The following is a 20,119-nucleotide window of genomic DNA, read 5'->3' on the forward strand; positions in this document are numbered from 1 at the left end:
ACCACGTTTCACAACGACACAGTCATCTTGCACACTCAACCAAACCTCTTGCCCAAGGTTGTCTCTCCATTTCGTCTGAATCAAGAGATTTGCCTGCAGGTGTTCTTCCCGAACCCGCAGTCCGAGGCAGAGAGGGCCCTGCATTCCTTAGATCTCATGAGGGTCTCAGCAAGTTTTATCTATCTTGGATGGAATACTTCAGGAAGTCTGAGGCATTGTTCGTGACTTTTGGGGGCTCCTCCCCTGGCTCTCAGGCTTCCAAGATTTCCATCGCCTGTTGGATGGTTCGGGCCATTTCGGAGGCATAGACGGCCATGGGCAGGCCTGTTCCAGAGGGTATTCATGCCCATGCGGTCAGAGCCAAGGGCACGGCTGTCGCGTTTCAGAGACATGCTTCTTGGGATGTCACCAGCAAGTTGGCTACTTGGGCCACTCCGTTGGCCTTCTGTAAGCACTACTCACTGAACACCAGCTCCAGGCGCGATGCAGCGTTTGGTCTGGAGGTTCTGAAGAACCTCTTTGATTCATCCTAGATATGCAGCAGTTTATCACTGCTCAACCCTGTGTTCACCCGATGTTCTTGTCCGGTGGAATCACCCACAAGGATGAAGGAAAGGTGACAGGGACGTGAGTAGTTAGTTATTCACCCTAGTGACTAGAGTAATCGTAGTCCCGTTTGCTCCAAACGTCCCACCTGCCTCCCCCGCTAGTATACCAATGCCTAATATGTAATAGGCATAGCCAGATATTTTGAGCGTCCGATGTGTTCATAGGGGACTGAGGTGAAGCGCCGGAGGGTGGCGGCTCGCGCGCCTTACATTTAAAGGGGAAGCTCAAGTTTTTCACTGCCAAACCTTCTGTACCGTACCCATGTTGGGGGACGCCCACAAGGATGGAGGATAGGGGATTATGAGTACTTTAATGTCTTTGAGACAGCATCATTCTCTGAAGGAGTTGCTGCCTCATCAGGGACTCCTCAAAACATTTGACCATGCGGTTACTGTTTACTACCCAATCCTCTACCACAGAGGAATGGGAACGCTTTTGACTAAAGATGCTCAACATCTTTGTGAAAGTGAAGACGGCGACATCCGCAAGACCCACTGTGCTTGAAGAAGCTGCCCGGGACCCTTCAAGCGGCACACGCCTACGGGCTCAGCCCTAGTTCCAAAGGTCTCTGACCCAGAGTAGCCATGTGCTTCTCCCGAGAGGCTTAATGTCTCCCAAGGAGCACATAAAACACATTCTTATGATGATTGTGGAAACTGTTTTAATTCTATCAATAAATAGTCATGTTATAGCAGTTATAGGCATAGGGCAAGGGGGGAGTATTTGGTTGGTGGAACAATCACTGTAGCAGAAACATTCTTAAATTATTTGAGGTTAAAGCATAGACCCACACAAGACCCTACTGTTCATACCACAGGGCACATATGAGTTGTGCCCCTAGTGAGGTCTTCGATTGGGACTTAAATCAGTGAACAGTTCAGAGGGCTCACGGCAGAACTGCAGTTTAACTTTATACCAAGTAGTTTGCAGTCTTACCTTGTTTAATCCTTGGGAATATCCTATAGAATGAGGAAACAATGCTAACCCTAGGACAGAATTGCGGTCCCTATCTTTGACATTGGGCAATACCTAGCATTGGGGGGTTCTGAAGAATCACTATCCTCCTCGCGCAATCAGAAGCAGGGCCTCCTCAGCCAATCAGAACAATGCCTCCTCTCCCATTATTTCCTTAGGGATGCTAACTCCCAGTTCAGTCGATATGGGTTTCTAGGTACCCCGTCTGGGCTAATCGGCTAATTTGGTATCCAACTATCTACTGGACTTTGCCCGTGACCTGAAATGGTGGGGTAATGACTGTTACACACTGAAAATACTATTTCCTGTAAAATTGCACATCTTGCTTACCTTCATAGAAGATCACTGTGTGGACATTTCGTTATTGACTGTTGTATGTGGCATACTGTATGTTGATCCTTGTTGCTTCGCTCCTAATAGTTGCCTTTGACTGCTTAGCCATCCCTACCCATTGTTTAGCCAGGGAAGTCTTGTGGGGGAACCCTGTTATCAGTCTGTGGGCTAATCTCAGTCCCTCACACTCGAACCACTGAGCACAGAGCATAGAGAAACCATCCTAACAATGGGTCTTGTATTTGATAGGGTTCTGTGCGATGGTGCAGTTTGTTTAGTTTTCTGACCACTCACTGTAGGAAGGCATGCTGAAATTATGTTCATAGTTCAGTGGTGTGCTGTGGTTCCTATCTGGCAAAATGTACCTTTTGGTCGTTTTAATTATGTAATTTGTGATTCACATCATGTATTTCAGGCATAAACGGCATGAAGAGAATATGCAGGCAATAGGGGCTAAAATGGATGTGAAAGAGCAACATATAGCGCATATGGAAAGAGAGATACAGGTGAAAACAAATTTCTACAGTTAATGCATGGTAGGTATTGAGTGCCATGTGGAAATATGTTTCAACTCTTTGTTGTCTTAAAGGATCTACGTGGGGAAAATCAAGATTTGAAAATCAAAAATTCCGAAATCCAGCAACATCATCAGCAGCTTCAACAGGTATGGCATATGGTGTTTAGTTTTTTATGTGCTTTTTGGATGGCACAAGCATTGTTGGAATACAATTTGGGAATCATCAGGGGTTGGGCGTAGCAGCAAAAATGTTGCAGTAGCTCTATTAACAAATGAGGACTAACCGCGCCACTGCAACTCTGGATTTGGTGCAAATTGCGCCAGACCGATTTGCGTTAACACTAATTGTCTTGGGCGGTATCCCAGCACATTTACCACTGGAATACCGCCCAACTCGTGATGAAACCCTTTTTCACTTCTCACCTGCCACCTCCAATTTTTTAACTGTAGGGAGTAATACATAGCATCTTGTGATTTGAATGAGAAACTTCCTAATTCTTGTAAAATCATAACAGATCATTAGGACATTTGCAGCTCTTCCATAAATGCAAGCACCCCTTATTGACATGCCATTGTTAACACTCAATTAACTTTCCCTAAATACTTGCTAAAATCTGAAACCCTCCTTATCTATGAAACACTGCTTTTCTAATGGATTGTGTCCTCCCAAGGATTCCTCATCTTAGATATTCTTTCCTGCCATTAGCAGATCTTGGAAACCTTTTTTTCCCAGCAGGCGGTTCTGTGCGGCTCAGCATTGAGGATCGTTGGTGCGGAAGGCTTCGGGTCTGGACGTGACGATATAAATGGCGCGCCCAGTGACCACTGTTCATTTCTAATGGATTCTTTCCTCCCATGGATTCCTCATCTTTTATATCCATTTCCCAGCACAGCTGTTCTCTGGAAACGTTTCCGCTGTCAGGGGGCACAACGCAGCTCTGCCCAACGCCTCTAAAAAAAAGTATATGGCTGGGTGTGAATTTTCTCGCCAGGTTGGGGGAGGTTTCGTGCAGGGCTTTTTGGAGAATTATAGGGGCTTCCCAACATTTTCTCCCCTTAGACTTAATGGGGAAAAACTTTGTGCACGGCTATAGGCTGAACGGCTGGACAGATTTTCACCAAATTTGTGGCAGGAGCGGGGGCTTGGGTCAGAAAGTGTGCTTTTGTGTGTTTGGTGGAAATCCGACCTGTCATTTTGTTGCAAATAACTGAAATGTACGTCCCAAAAAATTAGTGATATCTGGGTCCGCGGACAGAAGTGTCATTGGCTCGCGGTACAGCGTGCTGTCGGAGAAGTTTGGACGTGGCCGGTGGTTGGCTGGAGGGAAGTGTGGTGTACGTCAAAATCTTTTGTGAAAGCCACCATGGTGTATCGGAGGACAGTGCGGCGGCGGAAGGGTCTGGAAAATGTACCGTTTGGAATGTGTTGGCAGCAATAAGGGAGGGAACGGGTGAGGGATTGAGAAGTGCTTAATGTGACACATGCAGGTGAGTACTGTGTGTGGTGATTGGAGGCAGCTGTCGTAATGGCCCCATAGCTTCTGCTGCATCCTGTTTGCAGTGACCTCTTTTCGTGGTGAGTGCTGGCAGGTGAATTGCAGAAGGGGAGTGAATTCCACATGACATAGGGTGGGTGGGAGCACGGGTGCCTGTGTGCTGCAGATGGATTGTGGTAGTTGGCGACTTGGTGGCATGCATGGGTGAACGAAGGTGCGGTGGGTCTGTGGAAGGATTGGACTAATGGGTGCATTGGCAAAGGCCGTGGGTCGTAGAGTGTAGGGCATGCACTCAAGAGCATAGGGCTGCAACATACCCACCATAGGAACGCATGTTTCACTCTGCATTTGGTACAGGGTGCTGCTAGTATAGTGTGGGATGTGCAGATTGGTTGCAGTAGGGCTAGTGTTGGGACCAGAATGTGGGTAGGTTGGCAATGACACAGTACTTTGTCAATGGAAATGGCGGCGCCCATAGTAAGTGAATAAAAGTGCACAGCGTGTAGGAGTGCGTTTTCTTTGCACATTATGTTCACTGTTGCAATTTGTTGCTGCATGGCGGTACGCAGGTTGGGTAGGAGTGCTGGTGGCAGTGGTGTGGATGGTGGTAGTGGGTGGCATGGTGACATGTATGGTGGCATTAAATTGCTGTGGGTGTGTTCACGGCCTATGCTGTGTGCAGATTTCTTCAAGTAGACTCAATGTTGTGAAAATGTTTTAGTAAGTGATGCAACACTTTGTGAATGGCTGTGGGTAGTGGTGGCGGAGGCTGTGGTGCGTTTGTGGAATCTGGTAATTGCTACCTGTTTTCATGCATGGGTGTTTTGTTTGTACTTAATGTTAGCTGCCCACATGGCCGTTCTGTGAAGTGGCGCAATTTGGTGTTGCTTAGCGCCATGGCGCTGTACAGGTTGGGTAGGAGCTGGTGGCAGTGGTGTGTGTGTGGATTGTCGTACTTGCTGACATGGTGACATGCATGGTGGCATTACATTGCTGTGGGTGTTTTTAAGGCCTAGACTATTGGGCGCATGGCCGAAGGCTGTAGGCCATGCAATCAAGAGCCTAGGCCTTGAGGACACCCATGGCAGTAATGCATTTTTGAATGTGCATCAGTTACAGGGTGGTGACATGTAAGGAATGGTTGTGGAGCACATTTCAGCCGTTATAGGCAAGTTTTGCAAACAGATTGTGGGTAGGTTGGAAGTGGCACAATACTTTGTGTACGGAAGTGGGTATGCCCATAGTATGCGATTGAAAGTGCACAGGGATGCAGAAGAGATTGTTTTGTTTGTACATTATGTGTAGGGGTGATGCAGCCTGTGGTATGTTTGTGGATTCTGCTAGGTGTGTCATGTTTTCGTGCATGGGTGTTTTATGGTGTGGGGGAGTTGGGGGGAAATGCTGCTACGTATGTTACGTATGTTACGTTTGTGCATAATGGTAGGTGTCCACATGGTCGCTTGCTTGGATGTGTAGTGTGCTGGTGGGTGTGGAAAGAGCTTCAATGTTGTGTACATGGCCAAAGCTGTGCTGGGTGCGTCTGAGGATCTTTATGGGTGCTGCCATCATTCATTATTTAGCAGAAGTTTCTGGTGGAGGGGCTTTGCAATGAAACGGAACATGTACTGAGTGCTCAACGGTAAATATGGAGTGCTGTATAGAAATGACAGTGTGCAATGCAGAGCCTTTGTATGTCATTGCTGCATGCTTGTTTGAAAATTTGACTGCAACCAATGGGGGAGTGCTGCAAAAAGTGCCCATGCATAGGGAAGAAGTATTGTCTCGGCTTTACTTGGTGTTAGGCAGAAACCTGTGCAGTTCCCTCTGGGACCACTGCAAAAGATTTAAGACTACAGGTGTTGGCAGTAAACCCACTTGGTAGCAGTCTGTACCGCACAGATTCACTGTGGTAGCTGTGGCTGAGCAGCCAGACTTCCCTCAAGAAGAGTTAAGGCAGTATACAGAGGATACACAATAGGTACAGAGGCACAGTAGTACAAGCAAACACTGACCAGAGCTAGGTGTAAAAGTATAAACTTATTTATTAAAGGCACACTCATAAATTACACTAGCACATTAGAAAAGGTAAGAAAGTCAAACACAGTTTCTATTACTCATATGTACATCCCCAATCATTTGTTGGACAATTCTAAGTTAACCCCACTTATTTCCAATCAGAGGTGAGCGCTTAACGTTAGATGGTACTCCAACAAGTATTTCCAAAAGGGAGGGAAAAGGCAGAAATAAAGAGAGCCGTAAGGTAAAACACTTTTCACATAAGGTTAGCAAAGACAGTCAATGGTGGAACAAGGAGAATTAGTTCGGGGCCCGCTTTAGAGGGAGCCAGGCGAAAAAGGTGCCCAAGATCACACAATGTCACAAGTCTTTGCAGGTGAGCAAAAAGGTTTTACTTTGGTTCTGAAAAGTTTAGTTAGGGTGTCCCAGACCTACCCAGGTTCGAGAGCCGAGGGCTAAATCTACCCCGTACAATCGGTGGCAAGGGAGGCCGGGCGGAACACAGTACCTTTAAAAGTGGAAAGATTCCTCCAGCGGTGGTAGACGTTCCTGGTAGTGGGTGCAAGTCACGGCGTCGTCCCGAGGAAGAGGTGATCTCGACGTAGGGGAAAGCTGCAGGTCGTTGCACTACCAGGGATGAGGCCAGCCGTGGAGTTTTCCGGTCACAAAGGATTTTTCCCCTCTTTCGCGGTTGAGGTAAAAAGTGGTATCCCGGTTGCCAGGGTGCTTGGCACAGGCAAGGCGGCCACGAGATGCTTCGGGACGGCGAAAAGAAGGCAGCAACTGGTTGTCCCCACCAGTTAAGGGAAGAAGACTCTCCGGCGGGAGATCTCCTCTGTCGTCGGGAAAAGTGGTGAGACGGTTCTGCAGGGCTTCACCGGTGGTGTCGTCTTGGCAGGTCGGCTCGGCATCTCCCTCTTCGGCTTCTTAGGTCCTGTGGCGACTTCTGAAGAACCAGTCCCAAAGACCCTGCTTTTATGCAGCAAACCCCCATTCATACAGCCTAGCTGTCACTCAAACATGCTAAGTGGTGAGCGGGGTGGCTCACCACTTGGGCCAATCACACCAGAGTGCGACATGAGTTGGCAAGGCAACTCAGTCCAGGGTGCCTAAACCCCCTCCCACACCCCCTGTGGTACCCAGACAGAATGGCACCACTTTGGAGGGCTTCTGTGCAGAAGCCCGCCAAAAGTGGAACAAAGGCTCGACTCGGGTTCAGGGTTACTGAAGTGAACCTAGACGCCATTTTGGCGGCGAGTTCCGGCAAAAAATCCCAACCGGTGAATTTATATTAAATAAATAAACCGGCGGTATCTTTAACATTGCACCAAAAAGTGGTGCATCAAAAACAATGGGAAATCCCATTGGGAAATATTCCGGTGGAATATTTCCGTGGTATCCACTGTCACCAGCCAGAACTCGGCGAGGGGGGACGGGACAGTACCCCCTCGACAACAGACCCAGGGGCAATCTAATTGCCCCTGCCAGTACTTCCACAGTAAGATGGTTTGTACTGGTTAAGTTCCTAAGTTAAGACTAGTAAAGTCAATGGCAACTTTACAGACCCAGGGAGACAGTAGTCAGTCCCAGGGTGTGGAGTCTGTTTGGGGGTCTCTAGGACACCCCTGTGCTACTGCACGGAAGGTGCTGTGTAACACACATTCAAAAACCAATGATGGCCTATGGGGAAAATTACCCCCCTAGCCCATAAGCACATAGCAAGTCACAGAAACACTCTCGTCATGTCCAAGGGTGAGGGTAAAAGAGTCTCACTCTTGGCAGGAGAAAAAAAATAAACCCCAAGAAATCCAGCAAAGCTGCTGGGGGACTCACTAGGTTAGGAAATTCAGCCTAAACAGAGAATTCTTCCTAACACTGGGCCGTGGGCCTCACTCTATATGGGAAAGCGCACATGCACATCCTGCAATTATGAGCAGGGTAGAAAGGGAATCGGGATTGTGGGAAATGGGCAAGTAGGAGTTTAGGGTGTGGTTCACAGGAAGGGGCGGTACCATTTCCTTCCAATAATGTGTCGTGAGGGTAGTCGAGATGGTGAGGCGCACAGTGCTTATTGTCGGTGATACCTTTTGTGCGCCACTTGCACAGGTGTTGTGTGCAAAGAGGCGTTGCTGCTCATTTCGGGTTGGAATTGAGTGGATGCTCTCTGGGCCTGTCAGGGTGACTGCAGTTTTGCCGGGACGGGACGCCTTTGCAGATATGTGGGGTCTGTCACGAACGTTGACTTTGTCGTGCTGCACTATGGAAGTCTACATTTGGGTTACATGTCGTGTGGACGATTAATCAGTCACCTGAAGAGGTTGCTGACCGCAGTGATGCATATTTTTCCTACTGCGAAGGTCGTTTACTCATGCATAACACCAGGAGGAGTTTGGGTCCATGAAGGTTTAATTTGTCCACTGCCAGAGGTCGGAAGGTGTGCTATAAGCAGAATTATGCATGAGTTTATGGAGACTGCTGGCATGTTCTCCACCCAGTATGAGATCATGAGGTCGCAAAATACACAGTGGTTCCGTAGAAATGGCATTTATTTGAGCGCCATTGCAATGCCGTTTTCTTTTACACTGTGCAAGAAGCATTGACCAGAACGTGGTAAAAATGTGACGAGAGGCAAACAAAAAGCGCATATGAAGAGAAAATTAAAAAACGGTTGCAGGCATGCACATTACAACAAAAAAAAAAACTCATCTACGATGGAAGACTGAATCCCCTACCCAGTTTGATATTATCCCCCCCACCCCACTATCACGAAAAGGTAGTGGATTACTCTGTACTTTAAGGATTACACGTGCCACATCCAGGGTGGCTATGTGGATGTACACGGATGGAGAAATCGTGCATACTTTCATTGAATTTTGTAGTGGACATGCTTTGGAATGGCACATTTGTACTGTAAATGTGTAATGGTACATACATTTCAAGTGTTGTACAAGAGTGACCATGTTGGATGATGGTGGCTTCGATGCGACTGGTCAATGCGTGTGTACCTTTTTCCGCGTAACCCAACTAAGTAGTGCTGCAGAGAACATATTGGAAAGGGAAGAAGGACTGCTCCAGCTTTACAAGGGTGTGGCATTCGCGCTACTTTGGGAGCCGCATGTGCCAAAATGTGCCCTTTGCACCACTTTGCCCAATTGCCATGGTAGTGTGGGGATTAGCCAATGAGGTAGTGTGGGTGTGGTTAACAGGAAGGGGAGGTGTAACTGGTGTACATTACATTGTGTACTGAGGGTGGCTGACATGGCGAAACGCATTGTGTTGACTGTAGGTGATCCCTTTGTCATAGATCTGCACAACTATGCCCTGCAAAGACACTTTGCCAGCAATTTTCCTTTGGTAAGGAGTGGACGCATCGTGGAACGCTGTGTATGAGAGCAATGCTGCCGATATGCATGCACTTTGCAAAGACCTCGCCACTTTTCCAGTAGTAGATGTCATTGTCGTCCATTACGGCGGCATGCATATGGGTTACCTGCTTTGCTTAGATTTGTTCTGTAGACTGAGGAGATTGCTGAATGCCTTGAGGATGCTTTTTCCCACCGCCAAGGTGCTTTTCTCATCCATAATACCACATAGAGTATGGCCTACTGCTCATGGTGGTTGTTCTGAGCCGGACGGAGGAAGGTGTCTCATCACCAGAAGCATGTATACTTTTTTGTCTGCTCGTGTAATGTTTTTCTGCAGTAATGACCACATTAGTTGTGGAAATGCGGAGTGTTTCCAAGAAAATGGCATTTTATTGTCACCCATTGGCAATGCAGTTGGGTTTGCTGGTCTTAAGGCTGCAGTGAAGTTTACTGCACTACTGTGAGCAGAAGTCACAAGAGCCAATGAACACTGAAAGAAAGGTGTTTCCGTAGAAGTATCTAATAAAAAAAAAAACAATCCGCTCTTTTAAAAGTCGCCCCTTACCATGAACTACCCTGGTTGCCAGTTATTCCTCACGCCCGAACGCAACGCGAAAGCTAAATCTGGGGATTTTGTGATTGGAGGCCACGGAAATGGAACTGTAGGGATTGTCCAATCACATGATTAGGGTATGCGCCAATAGGAAGAGGGACTCCTGCTTCACTCGGGCTCGGCCCTCGACGTACTTGGGGACGGACACGCGCCACATTCAGCGCTTCTCACTATACTGGCCTATGGAAATGGGACTGCAGCGATTGCAGAGGTGGTGCTCAGGGTGTGCGTCACAGGAAAGCGCACCAATACGAAGGAGGACTCCTCCTGTTGTACTGGGGCGCGGCCCGCGCGGTCTCTGGAAAATGGCACGTGCCACATTCTGCGCTTCTTAGCATGCTGGCCAATGGAAATTGGACTATGGCCTTTGGCCAATGAGGTACTCTGGGTGTACGTGCAGGAAAGAGCTCCAATGGGGAGAAGGAATCCTCCTGCCTCACCGGGGCGTGGCCCTTGGGCTCATTGGGGAAAGGCACGTGGCACATTTTGCACTTCTCACCATGGTGGCCAATAGAAATGAGACTCTGGATTTTGGCCAATCAGGTGCTCTGGATGTGCCTCATAGGAAAGGCGGCATTCAGTTTCAACATTACTTTGTGAACTGTGGCTGGCAAACATGGCAAGACGTACAGTTTTCATCGTGGGTGATGGCTTTGTGGAAGATCTGTGCATGTATGCCCTCCAAGAAGACTTTTCTGGCAATTTCGGTTTGGAGGGAGTGGACGCTTTGTGGTGTAGTGTCGAATCGTGCTGTTTCAGCGGACTGCTTCTAGAATGTCGACACTTGGCCTCTTCGGCAACTGTACATTTTGTGATCATGCACTTTGGAGCCTTCTTTTTGGGGTTACATGCCTTGTTCCCGTGTGTTTCATAAACTGAAGATTATGATGAAAGCAGTGCAGCGCATTTTTCCTACTGCCAAGGTGCTTTTCTCATGTATTCCCCTGAGAATAGTGTGGAAGTATTCCAAGGATTCCTGTTGCTAGCCAGAGGTCAGAAGGGGTCTCAATAATAGAAGCAAGTGTGAATTTGCGAGTGCTGCTGGGATGTTCTGTCAGAATGAGAACATTGGTTCACGATACATACACCTTTTCAAGGCAAATGGCATGTCTTTGTCACACAGTGGCAATGAAATGTTGTTTCACAATCTACACACTGCAGTGAAGACCCTATTATAAGAATGTCAGCTGACGTTCAAAACACATATTTACGTATGAAGACAGCAAAAAAAGTGTTTCCACATAGCACCTTTACCAAAAAAAAAAAAAGTTATTTTAAGAGCCACCACACCTAATGACGTCCGCTCCCCTGGCTGATAGTTATTCCCCCACTCCCGCGCTCGCCCGGCAGAAAGAGTCAACAAATATCGCGATAGTTGCAGGGTGGCACGTGTTATAACGTCCCTTTTGCAGATGACGGCCATAGAAATGGGCCTGCAGAGGCTACTGGATTGGGCAATAAAGTGTGTTGGTGTGTTGTGTACGGACAGACTGTGGTACACAGTGTATTTGTCGGCATAAGCGCAGAGGGTGCAGTTATGGCTGTGTGTTTCACAAGGCACAGCGTGCATGTTTTAGGGGATTCCGACATACATTGAGTGAAAGTGAATGTAAAACACTGTGCAGTGGCTACTCATTTTGCAATCTATCATGTGCATGTGTAGTGCAATGGAGTAGCTACAAGGAAGTGACAGATTTTGGTTTCTCTGTGTGACACTTTGGTGACACGCAATCATGCCGCTATTATTGGTATTCATTGAGCAGGGAAAATGGCGCAGCATGTTACACAACCTTAAGTGCTGTTTGCGATGAAGCAGGCACTTGCCCAGTTCAAGCGTTTGTTTCAGATCTCTTGCAGACGTTTGTAGCGCATTATGCAGCCACCGATGAGGCAGCGTCATTTGCTATTTGGTCCGTGATTGGAGACAGCGCGGCGGTACATTGCAAAGAAGAGTATTGTGCCGATGGCATCCTTCGTCCATGGGACTATGATGTTTCACAGTACAATTACTTTTCCCCAGCTATAACCTTTTTCTTACTATGCCAGCCATCCAGATTTTTGCACACCCTATTTAAATTGGCTTGGTGCCCTTCTTGAAAGTAGTGACATTTCTTTTGTACTTTGTGTTGCGTTGTGGCACTCTTGAAAAAACTCTGGAACACCTACAAAAACCACTTTGTACAGCGATCCCTTTTGTAACCGATTGAACTACAGTGTTTACCAGACTGCCATGCCTCCTGCCCTGCATATGTGCATTGGCAATTCTGTTGATGATCTGTGAAAGGTGCTTTCTTCATTTACCTTTTCCCTTTCACAGTTCATTTTTATTTATTATGGTGTTGTCACACACGCCACAGAAGGAACGGCAGGAAAGGTCCAGTACAGAAGGGGCAGCACCTGTCTGGATACTATAGGGGACGTGCCGGGAGACAGAAATATTGGGTGGTCTTCACCTACATAAGCACCAGTCATTGTAATGCTTCCGTAAGGATTGTTACCACACCCTTCCAAATACCTTCCCTTTGTACAGTAGCGTGTTGCAATACATGCCGGGTAAGTGTCTATAGCGCAGCATATGGTTTGCAAACGTTGTTTCACAGCTCCGCTGTCCTACAGGAGTGCCCCTCTTGTTGCCCCCAGCAGATGTGCAAAATGCTGTACATGAGAGTACCCTACTTAATTGCTGGAAGGGCGGTAACTTGCCCACTGGTTCCTTGTGATTTGTTTTCAGTTGTTGTCATATGCAGTAGAAACAGTTTATGCAGTTTATTACTGGTAGGGGTAACATTCACGGATATACATACATTGTGGAATACAAGAATGTTTACAAGGACGGGAAACACAGCTTCATTACGTGCAGGAGGAAGCCATTTATTCTGTGCGACCCATGCAGCTACCGCGCTTTTGTAGCAGGCACTAAAGTTGTTTGCGCTCTGCATATTTCGCTGTTTCCTTACTTGCCTTTACATGTACTAGTATGTGAGTGAGGCAGGTGCAGCAGCTTCGCCATTTTGCAGAGCATGTACAAACTGTCCCGACTGCACTTACATGTTTTCTTCAAATGTATGACCGGCAGGCGACCTTTTCATACTTTGTCACACCGCTGAGTGCAGACACAATGTATTTGTTTCACAGGTAATGGAAAGGCAAGCAGCAGATAAATTAAAGTAATGCAACATTTAACACGGCCACGTGGCAATGCAGGTTGCTGGTCCTTGTTTAACAGTGGCCGTTATACAGTTAGGAGTACTGTAGCCACACATTGGTAGTTTTGCAGACCCACCCACGAAGTCGGCAGCAGTACTTTAAATGCGGTAGCTTTTTGTATGATTCCGTAGGGCTGGCGACGGGGGCGGTGTTACCAGCATGCAGTGGATGACCTATGTGTTAGGAAGCAGGGTCCAGACAGGTTTATGTTGCTTCTCAATAAGTTTACTTCAGTTTCTTAGTTACAGTTACATGACACTAAGACATCAAGAATAAGACAAATATCACCGGCACCCATCACCCAGGGAGGGAGGGACCAACTGATACTGTTACAGAACACAACACAACATTCTCACTCTCATACATCAACATTCCACTTGATACTGGCATGACATCACTAAGCACATGACCAGCTTCAGCAGACTCAGACAAGCACATCATAACACATCTCCCTCCTTACCGAAACACCTACACAAACAACAAGCACTTTACATACAGGCAAGTCACACCACCATCCACCATACACACTTCACAAGATACACAGCTATACGATTCCAAACTTCGCCTACAAATCCAGGTCACCCTCAATAATATCGCAAATCACCTTCTGTCTGTCCCTGCCACGAACACACTCTAGACTCACACTCTAGACACATACCAGCCCATACACAGGCTAAGACTACCCTACAAACCAAACACCGACTAAAATAACATATATCCTTCCGCCCGCCCCCGCCACAGGCGAGCCTCCAGGCTGCCACCCTGAAGCACAACTTACCATCCTGATGCAATACTAGTCATCCAGGATGACAACAGAATCACCATACCTGTTAAGAAACCCCATAAACCGCCAAAAACTTTGCTACCATATATCGCCAACTTTACCTGCATCACAAACATACAAACAGATACATGTATGGACTATGCCAACAGAGCCCACCCAACCACACCAAGAAATACAGATCCTGCAACAACTTGAAGATGCTGGCCAGCCGTCTCCAAGACCACCAACAAAACATGGGGTTGACTTAACTACTTATCTCGATGGCAGCACTAACAAGACCCATAAACAAACCGTGACCAAAGAAAACAATGGCCAAGATTAACAAATAACATAAAGATAAACAAATCACCATGCGACTCTTCATCTTGAACAGCATCTTTAACTTTAACATAGTATTAACTAGAGGGAGTCCCCTACCAGCAACTCACTTCATCTAACTTAACCAGCTGTCCCTAACAATAAGAGTCGACATCTCCTAACAGTGCACTACAGCCAATCCTACCATCACCAGAGTTACAGCTCCACTATCCTTAGTGCACTTCTCACACACCACTCACTAATACTCCTGACAGGGCGCTACCCCCAGGTTTACTCAACAAATATAACCCAAAGAGGCGCTACCTCAAAATAGTTACTTGCACGGAGCCTTTAACACCATGACCCAGTAGAGCCAACACACTTAAACCTAAACCTATAATAGGAGGCGCTACCACCTAGCAACACTCGCACACCAACAGGGAGGCACTACCTCCTGTCAACATCAACGGAGGCGCTACCTCTCTAAAATCTGAATTCCATACCACATAACGAAACGAATGTCACAACCACACATTCTGTTCTTCACTTGCAGGCTTCTTAACTAAACGAACATACTTGTGATAGTTCTGTTTCTGCATCTCTTAACATTTTTAGACTATAATATGTAACACCGTTAATGTTTTACGGTAGCTACATGTGTCTAAAAGTCCATGTTGTTGAATGAACAACCTAACTCCTAAAAATCCTCAAAATGTTAAGCTAACTCCATTAAGTATACATGCTATAAACCTACACTCATTCAACAGAACATTACTCATAGTCCTTTTACATGCCTATAAATCCTCAAAAAGGTTAAACTATCTCAATCAGGCACGCAAACACAAGTAATTGTATCCTTTAACAAATAATCCATTAACTTATAGTCCAATTACCTGCAAGGCCAAAAACACAATGGTTAAATTCCAATAGCAGTGTCTTAACCTTTGTCATACACCCACTAATATGACCTACCATTCAAACCTACTATCATGCTCAATGTCACTTTACCATACAACCTCGTTTTACACTTGCATTAACAATGTGTTCTCTTTTCGGCCATTAAGATTGAGCATTTATAAAGCTTAACGTGCCTAAAATAATAGCACAATACAAAACAACATCCGTATTTGCTTCACTGTGCCACTGTGGCTTATTGTCATCTTCTGCCATCACGCTTTTCACTGCTCACCAACAGTACTTTGATATCGGCGTACACTGCGAACCATCACTGTACACTTCATCTCTTTACAACATAAGGTCAGGGGCCACATATTGAGTACCGACGGCCTGACAGTTCCTACACGATGTACCCCATCGCCTTGGGGAAAAACTGTTTCCAATACAGCCTTGGTTTACACTCCACGTCCGTTGGCCGCTACCATACACTTCTATCAGGCGCAGCGGCATTTCTTCCCATTTCAGCACGAGGAAAAAGGAAAAGCAGACCCCCTTCCTTACTCAAGTTCCTGCAAATCACCACCGTTGGCCGCTACCTTACGCCTCCACCAGGCGGAGCGGCATTGCTGCACCTTCCCTGCTCTTGTAGCATACACATCCTTTTAATGACTTCCGGATCGAGCGACGTGACGTTGCGTTGCGCCAAAACCACAGGGTCCTTTACTCACACACTTGTTCCGCTCGTCACTGCTTTCGCTATGAATGGGAAACATCTCTCCAGAACATTAAACCACAACGTTCCACAGCTTCGCCGAATCCCCTTTGTTGGATGACGACGTCATCACTTTCAAACAGTTTACCGAGGACAGCGGAGCTCCTACGGTAATACATGAGCCAACTGTCATTCCGCGAGGCATATCATCGCACAGCGTTTTCCTTAACCAAATGTCCGCCCTTATAGCAATGGCACTGCACATGTAAAGTCTGCAAATAAATGCACACGTGAAAACGTAATGGGTTCCCAACTAGACAAAAATCACAATGCCATACCATTACACCGTAGGCGTGGGAGTACCACTCCCACTGGGGCCCAGCTCCACTCCTGTGATCTCTGTGCCAGCTGTGATGCAAGGGGGGGGGCAATTCTACCTTATTGGCAAGTCTCTCCTCACTCATCCTGGGCTTAGAAGTCCCTTATGGCCCTCTCTTAGAAAAACGGGGTGCTGGTCCATCCAAATAAGTACAGGAGCACTTTTCTCACATGTCCCAAACTCCAGCACTCTAGGGGCACCCTTCTCACATGGATCCCTTCCACTTCTTATGCCCCGGGACCCAGCACTCCCAAGGCAATGGGCTGCTGATCCAATCTGCTATGGTTCTCCTCCTCCCTTATCCGCCCTGGGTGATGGGTTTGCTTACTTGGGGGCGGTGTTGTCTTTTTCATCTCGTGGTCCTGATGTCCTGTGCACCCCCCGCAGCAGTACTCTTCAGTCACAGTCTTCTCCTTCTCCTTGCAGCATGGACACTTTTCTGTTATCCCATCCTCGTCGCCAATGTTAGGAAGCAGGGTCCAGACAGGTTTATGTTGCTTCTCAATAAGTTTACTTCAGTTTCTTAGTTACAGTTACATGACACTGATACATCAGGAATAAGACATATATCACCGGCACCCATCACCCAGGGAGGGAGGGACCAACTGATACCGTTACAGAACACTCAACACAACATTCTCACTCTCATACATCAACATTCCACTTGACACTGGCATGACATCACTAAGCACATGACCAGCTTCAGCAGACTGAGACAAGCACATCATAACACTATGCATGGGTCTAGGTGTGGATCGGAAACGCGTGCGCTTCCACAACTACTTAAAAGTGCATTCGAAGATGCGGCCACTAATGAGTCCTACGGATACTTGCAGTGTGATTGCACATACGCCATCCAGGTGCAGTGTCCCTAGGAAACATCCATATTGCTCATTTGTACTCGTCTCGGCCAGTACTGTGCGGCACAGATTTATCATGCCCTGTTAACACAAAAAGAGAGCCTACTGCCACACTACACAACATTTACTATGTACACGTATAATTGGTACGATACACCAACACTATTCGGAAAAGTAAGGGGTAGCGCAAATGGATACATACACCAGACAATGTGCACTTTCCACACGTTTATCATGAGGGCAGCCAAGGAACTAGTAACAACCCCTTGTTAATGGGAAGTTATGATTATGTTGCTGTACAAAATACCTACCCTCCTTTACAGAAAACGCTATGCTAAAGCAATGTTCTGCTTACAGTACCCTACTAAAAACCTATGAAATTCACTAAAAAAAACATTGTTAAAGGGACGTTATGGTTACAGGTAAAACCGAAAACCCCCTGAAATTTGACAGTTATGGTAAGCTAAGCAACCATAACTCGCGCCACCGCCGTGCACTGCTAAGACTAACACCCATAACATCAAAGATGACATCACAAATGTCATTGATAACATCACATATGTGGCCAACTTATTTTTGGTCACTGAAATATCTAGGCCTGTTTTGGTCACTGAAAGTCAGAATAATAAAATTCAAAAGGTGCTGTATATCTAGACGTTAAACTTTTCATATGTTCTTAAAGTAATTATCTTTCGGTTTGGTCTATGTTCATGGGGCAATAGGCAGGTCTGAAACACACAATTCATTTGTATATATGAAAATAATCTTTAATGCTATTAACATTTTCTGATGATGCTGTTCCTTTCTTCCTTACTTTAGTTTCCCTGTATGTGCCTCTGATTTGTATGCATTGTGGGTCTTCATATGTATACTTTGTACTAGCACAAGTGTTTAGTAAGTCTTGAATTGTTAGCTAGTTATTACTTCTTTAACATTGGTATTGCATAATGTTCAGAGCCTGCCGAAGAGTCTTTGGGCAGGAGACTCTATTCAGCACTCATTGTGACACGGAGCGGATCAGTCCTTTTTTGACTTTCACAAATTTTTTCTTTCAAATACTGGGAAAAACCGCAGAGCGGCTGCGGAGTCTGCCGAAGAGTCTTTGTGTCTTCGGGCTCTTCGGCTCTCTGGCTCGCCCGACTCGGCTGGACTCGGCGTGCTACGACTCTCCGGCTCAACGGGACTCTGCGTGTGAGCTTCCAGTTCGTGAGAATCAGACTTGAAGAGACGCAACAATAAAGACATCTGAAAGCAGTAAGATAACTAACTGGGGTGCAGGGAAGAGAGAACAAATTGGAAGCGGACCCATAAATACTTGTCATTTTGATTCACTGCCCCGAATTGTTTGACTACTGCACCCCGCGCTCACTGGTCGGCAACATCGAGCACACAACAATCTGAAAATTATCGCCACACGACCCACTCTCCTGTACTAGCCATTTGAAAATACCACTTGCTGCGAGCGGACTGAGGGAAACACTAGCAGGAACTCTTCCCGTTTTGTGAATACTGGGATCTGAATATAAGTTCAAACTAAACCTGCGGCTTTCAGGTTCGCAGAAGCCACTGAACCGAAAACAAGGCAGTGGGATTTGCCACTAGTTCAATCAAGGAAAAGTGGGGAAAGCTTGACGGCTGTTGGGGTCGGCTAGTGACACGACGACCCGACTATTTAGTAAGCCAAGCAGCCTCTAAGGTGGGAAGGAAGTTCAGTTCTAGGGCTTGAAATCCTCAAAGTTAAGACCTCACTTGCTCTCTCCCATTTCGGGGAGTCTCAAGGGAAGCGCCTACCACAATAACCTGACCAATATGAAGCTGCGCAAGCGGATTTTTGTAGATGACAACAGAAACCCTGAATAGGTCGGCTCAAACGTGGAAGAAGTGCTAGTACAAGGGACAGAAATATCAGCGCAGAGCACAGCCAGTTCAAAGCATGCTCCCTTGATACACATGAGAGCACAAGTACACGGTCCGAGCCCCAGTTCAGAAGAGTCCTCCATTAAAATAACACAAGCATGGAAACGGGGACTAGAATATACCATTACAACAACAAAAAATCCCAAATAAAATTGACAATCACTTCAGCAAGAAAAGAACAAAAAGCTTGAATGATCTAATAAGAGGCCACTGCACCTACAACCAGAGAGGATCATCCTCATCAAAGAACTCAGGCTCAAGATCACTTCGATGTAGGAGAAAATGAGAGTGAAGCAAATGGAGAGAATGAGACCCAAGAAAATTATAAAGACCTGTCGGAGGACGGGTCTTTACAGACAGAAGTTGCACAAGAGCATTTAGGATGTGAAGAACAAGTAACTAGGTTGATTCCACAGAACATGACAGAAATAGGGGAAATAGGCCACTCCGGGGCAGCAACCCTTTTGGCGCTGAATTTTGTTCTTCATTCCCTAGTGACAGTCTTCGAGCAGCTTAAAACAGAGGTTCAGTCGCAGGCAGGATTCCTCCTGGAACTGACAAAAGAAACAGCAAATTATGAGTTAACACTAGTGGGGCTATCCAATGCAATTACCTCAACAATTTCTCCAGCTCTAAATGACTTAAGGATAGAGACAACAAGGTTTCGATCTCTCAGCCCTACAAGTGGCGTTTGTTAAAAAGAACAAAGAAGAGAAAACTCAAACCACCTTGCTACAAGAAGTTCCATTCCTGCTGAAAGTTCCCCCACAGGAAGGAATTGGAGAAGGGGAAGTAAGAGTCAAAAACTCGTTTCGACAACACCCCTCTTTCTGAATCGGTTCTGGAGGAATTCAGAAGGCTAGCGCAAGTGGTTGAGGAGGAGGAAGGAGAAGTCCACCAATTGCAAATAGCCACAGAAAACCTCAATTGGGAACAGGTGTTATCCACCCCAGTATGGATCGAAGCGGGGAAGCAACATTCCAATGGCAGAACGAAAGCTGAAAGAAGAGCAGCGAAAAAGAAGCGCACAACTGCATTTCCAATAATTCTTAGAAAAAAACTCAAAAATGTGGCAAACCAGAAGGATGCAACAGCAAAAACTTCTGATGTGGCCATTAACTCCAAGACCCCCTCAAAAGGCT

At 46.5% G+C, this 20,119-nt stretch overlaps 1 protein-coding gene across 3 annotated transcripts in view; it reads left to right on the plus strand.

Annotated features, from left to right (window-relative positions):
- The window catches only part of KTN1 (kinectin 1), a 3,101,875-nt gene that overhangs the window by 1,875,295 nt on the left and 1,206,461 nt on the right, over positions 1-20,119 (plus strand). For all 3 annotated transcript variants that reach the window (XM_069637667.1, XM_069637665.1, XM_069637666.1), the window contains 2 exons: positions 2,333-2,423; positions 2,507-2,581. In XM_069637667.1, coding sequence (XP_069493768.1) covers positions 2,333-2,423; positions 2,507-2,581 — 166 coding nt within the window. The remainder of the gene's footprint in view (positions 1-2,332; positions 2,424-2,506; positions 2,582-20,119) is intronic.

Source organism: Ambystoma mexicanum, chromosome 14 (genome assembly GCF_040938575.1).
Source record: "Ambystoma mexicanum isolate Mex_15411 chromosome 14, UKY_AmexF1_1, whole genome shotgun sequence".
In the NCBI taxonomy this organism is placed as follows: Eukaryota; Metazoa; Chordata; class Amphibia; order Caudata; family Ambystomatidae; genus Ambystoma; species Ambystoma mexicanum.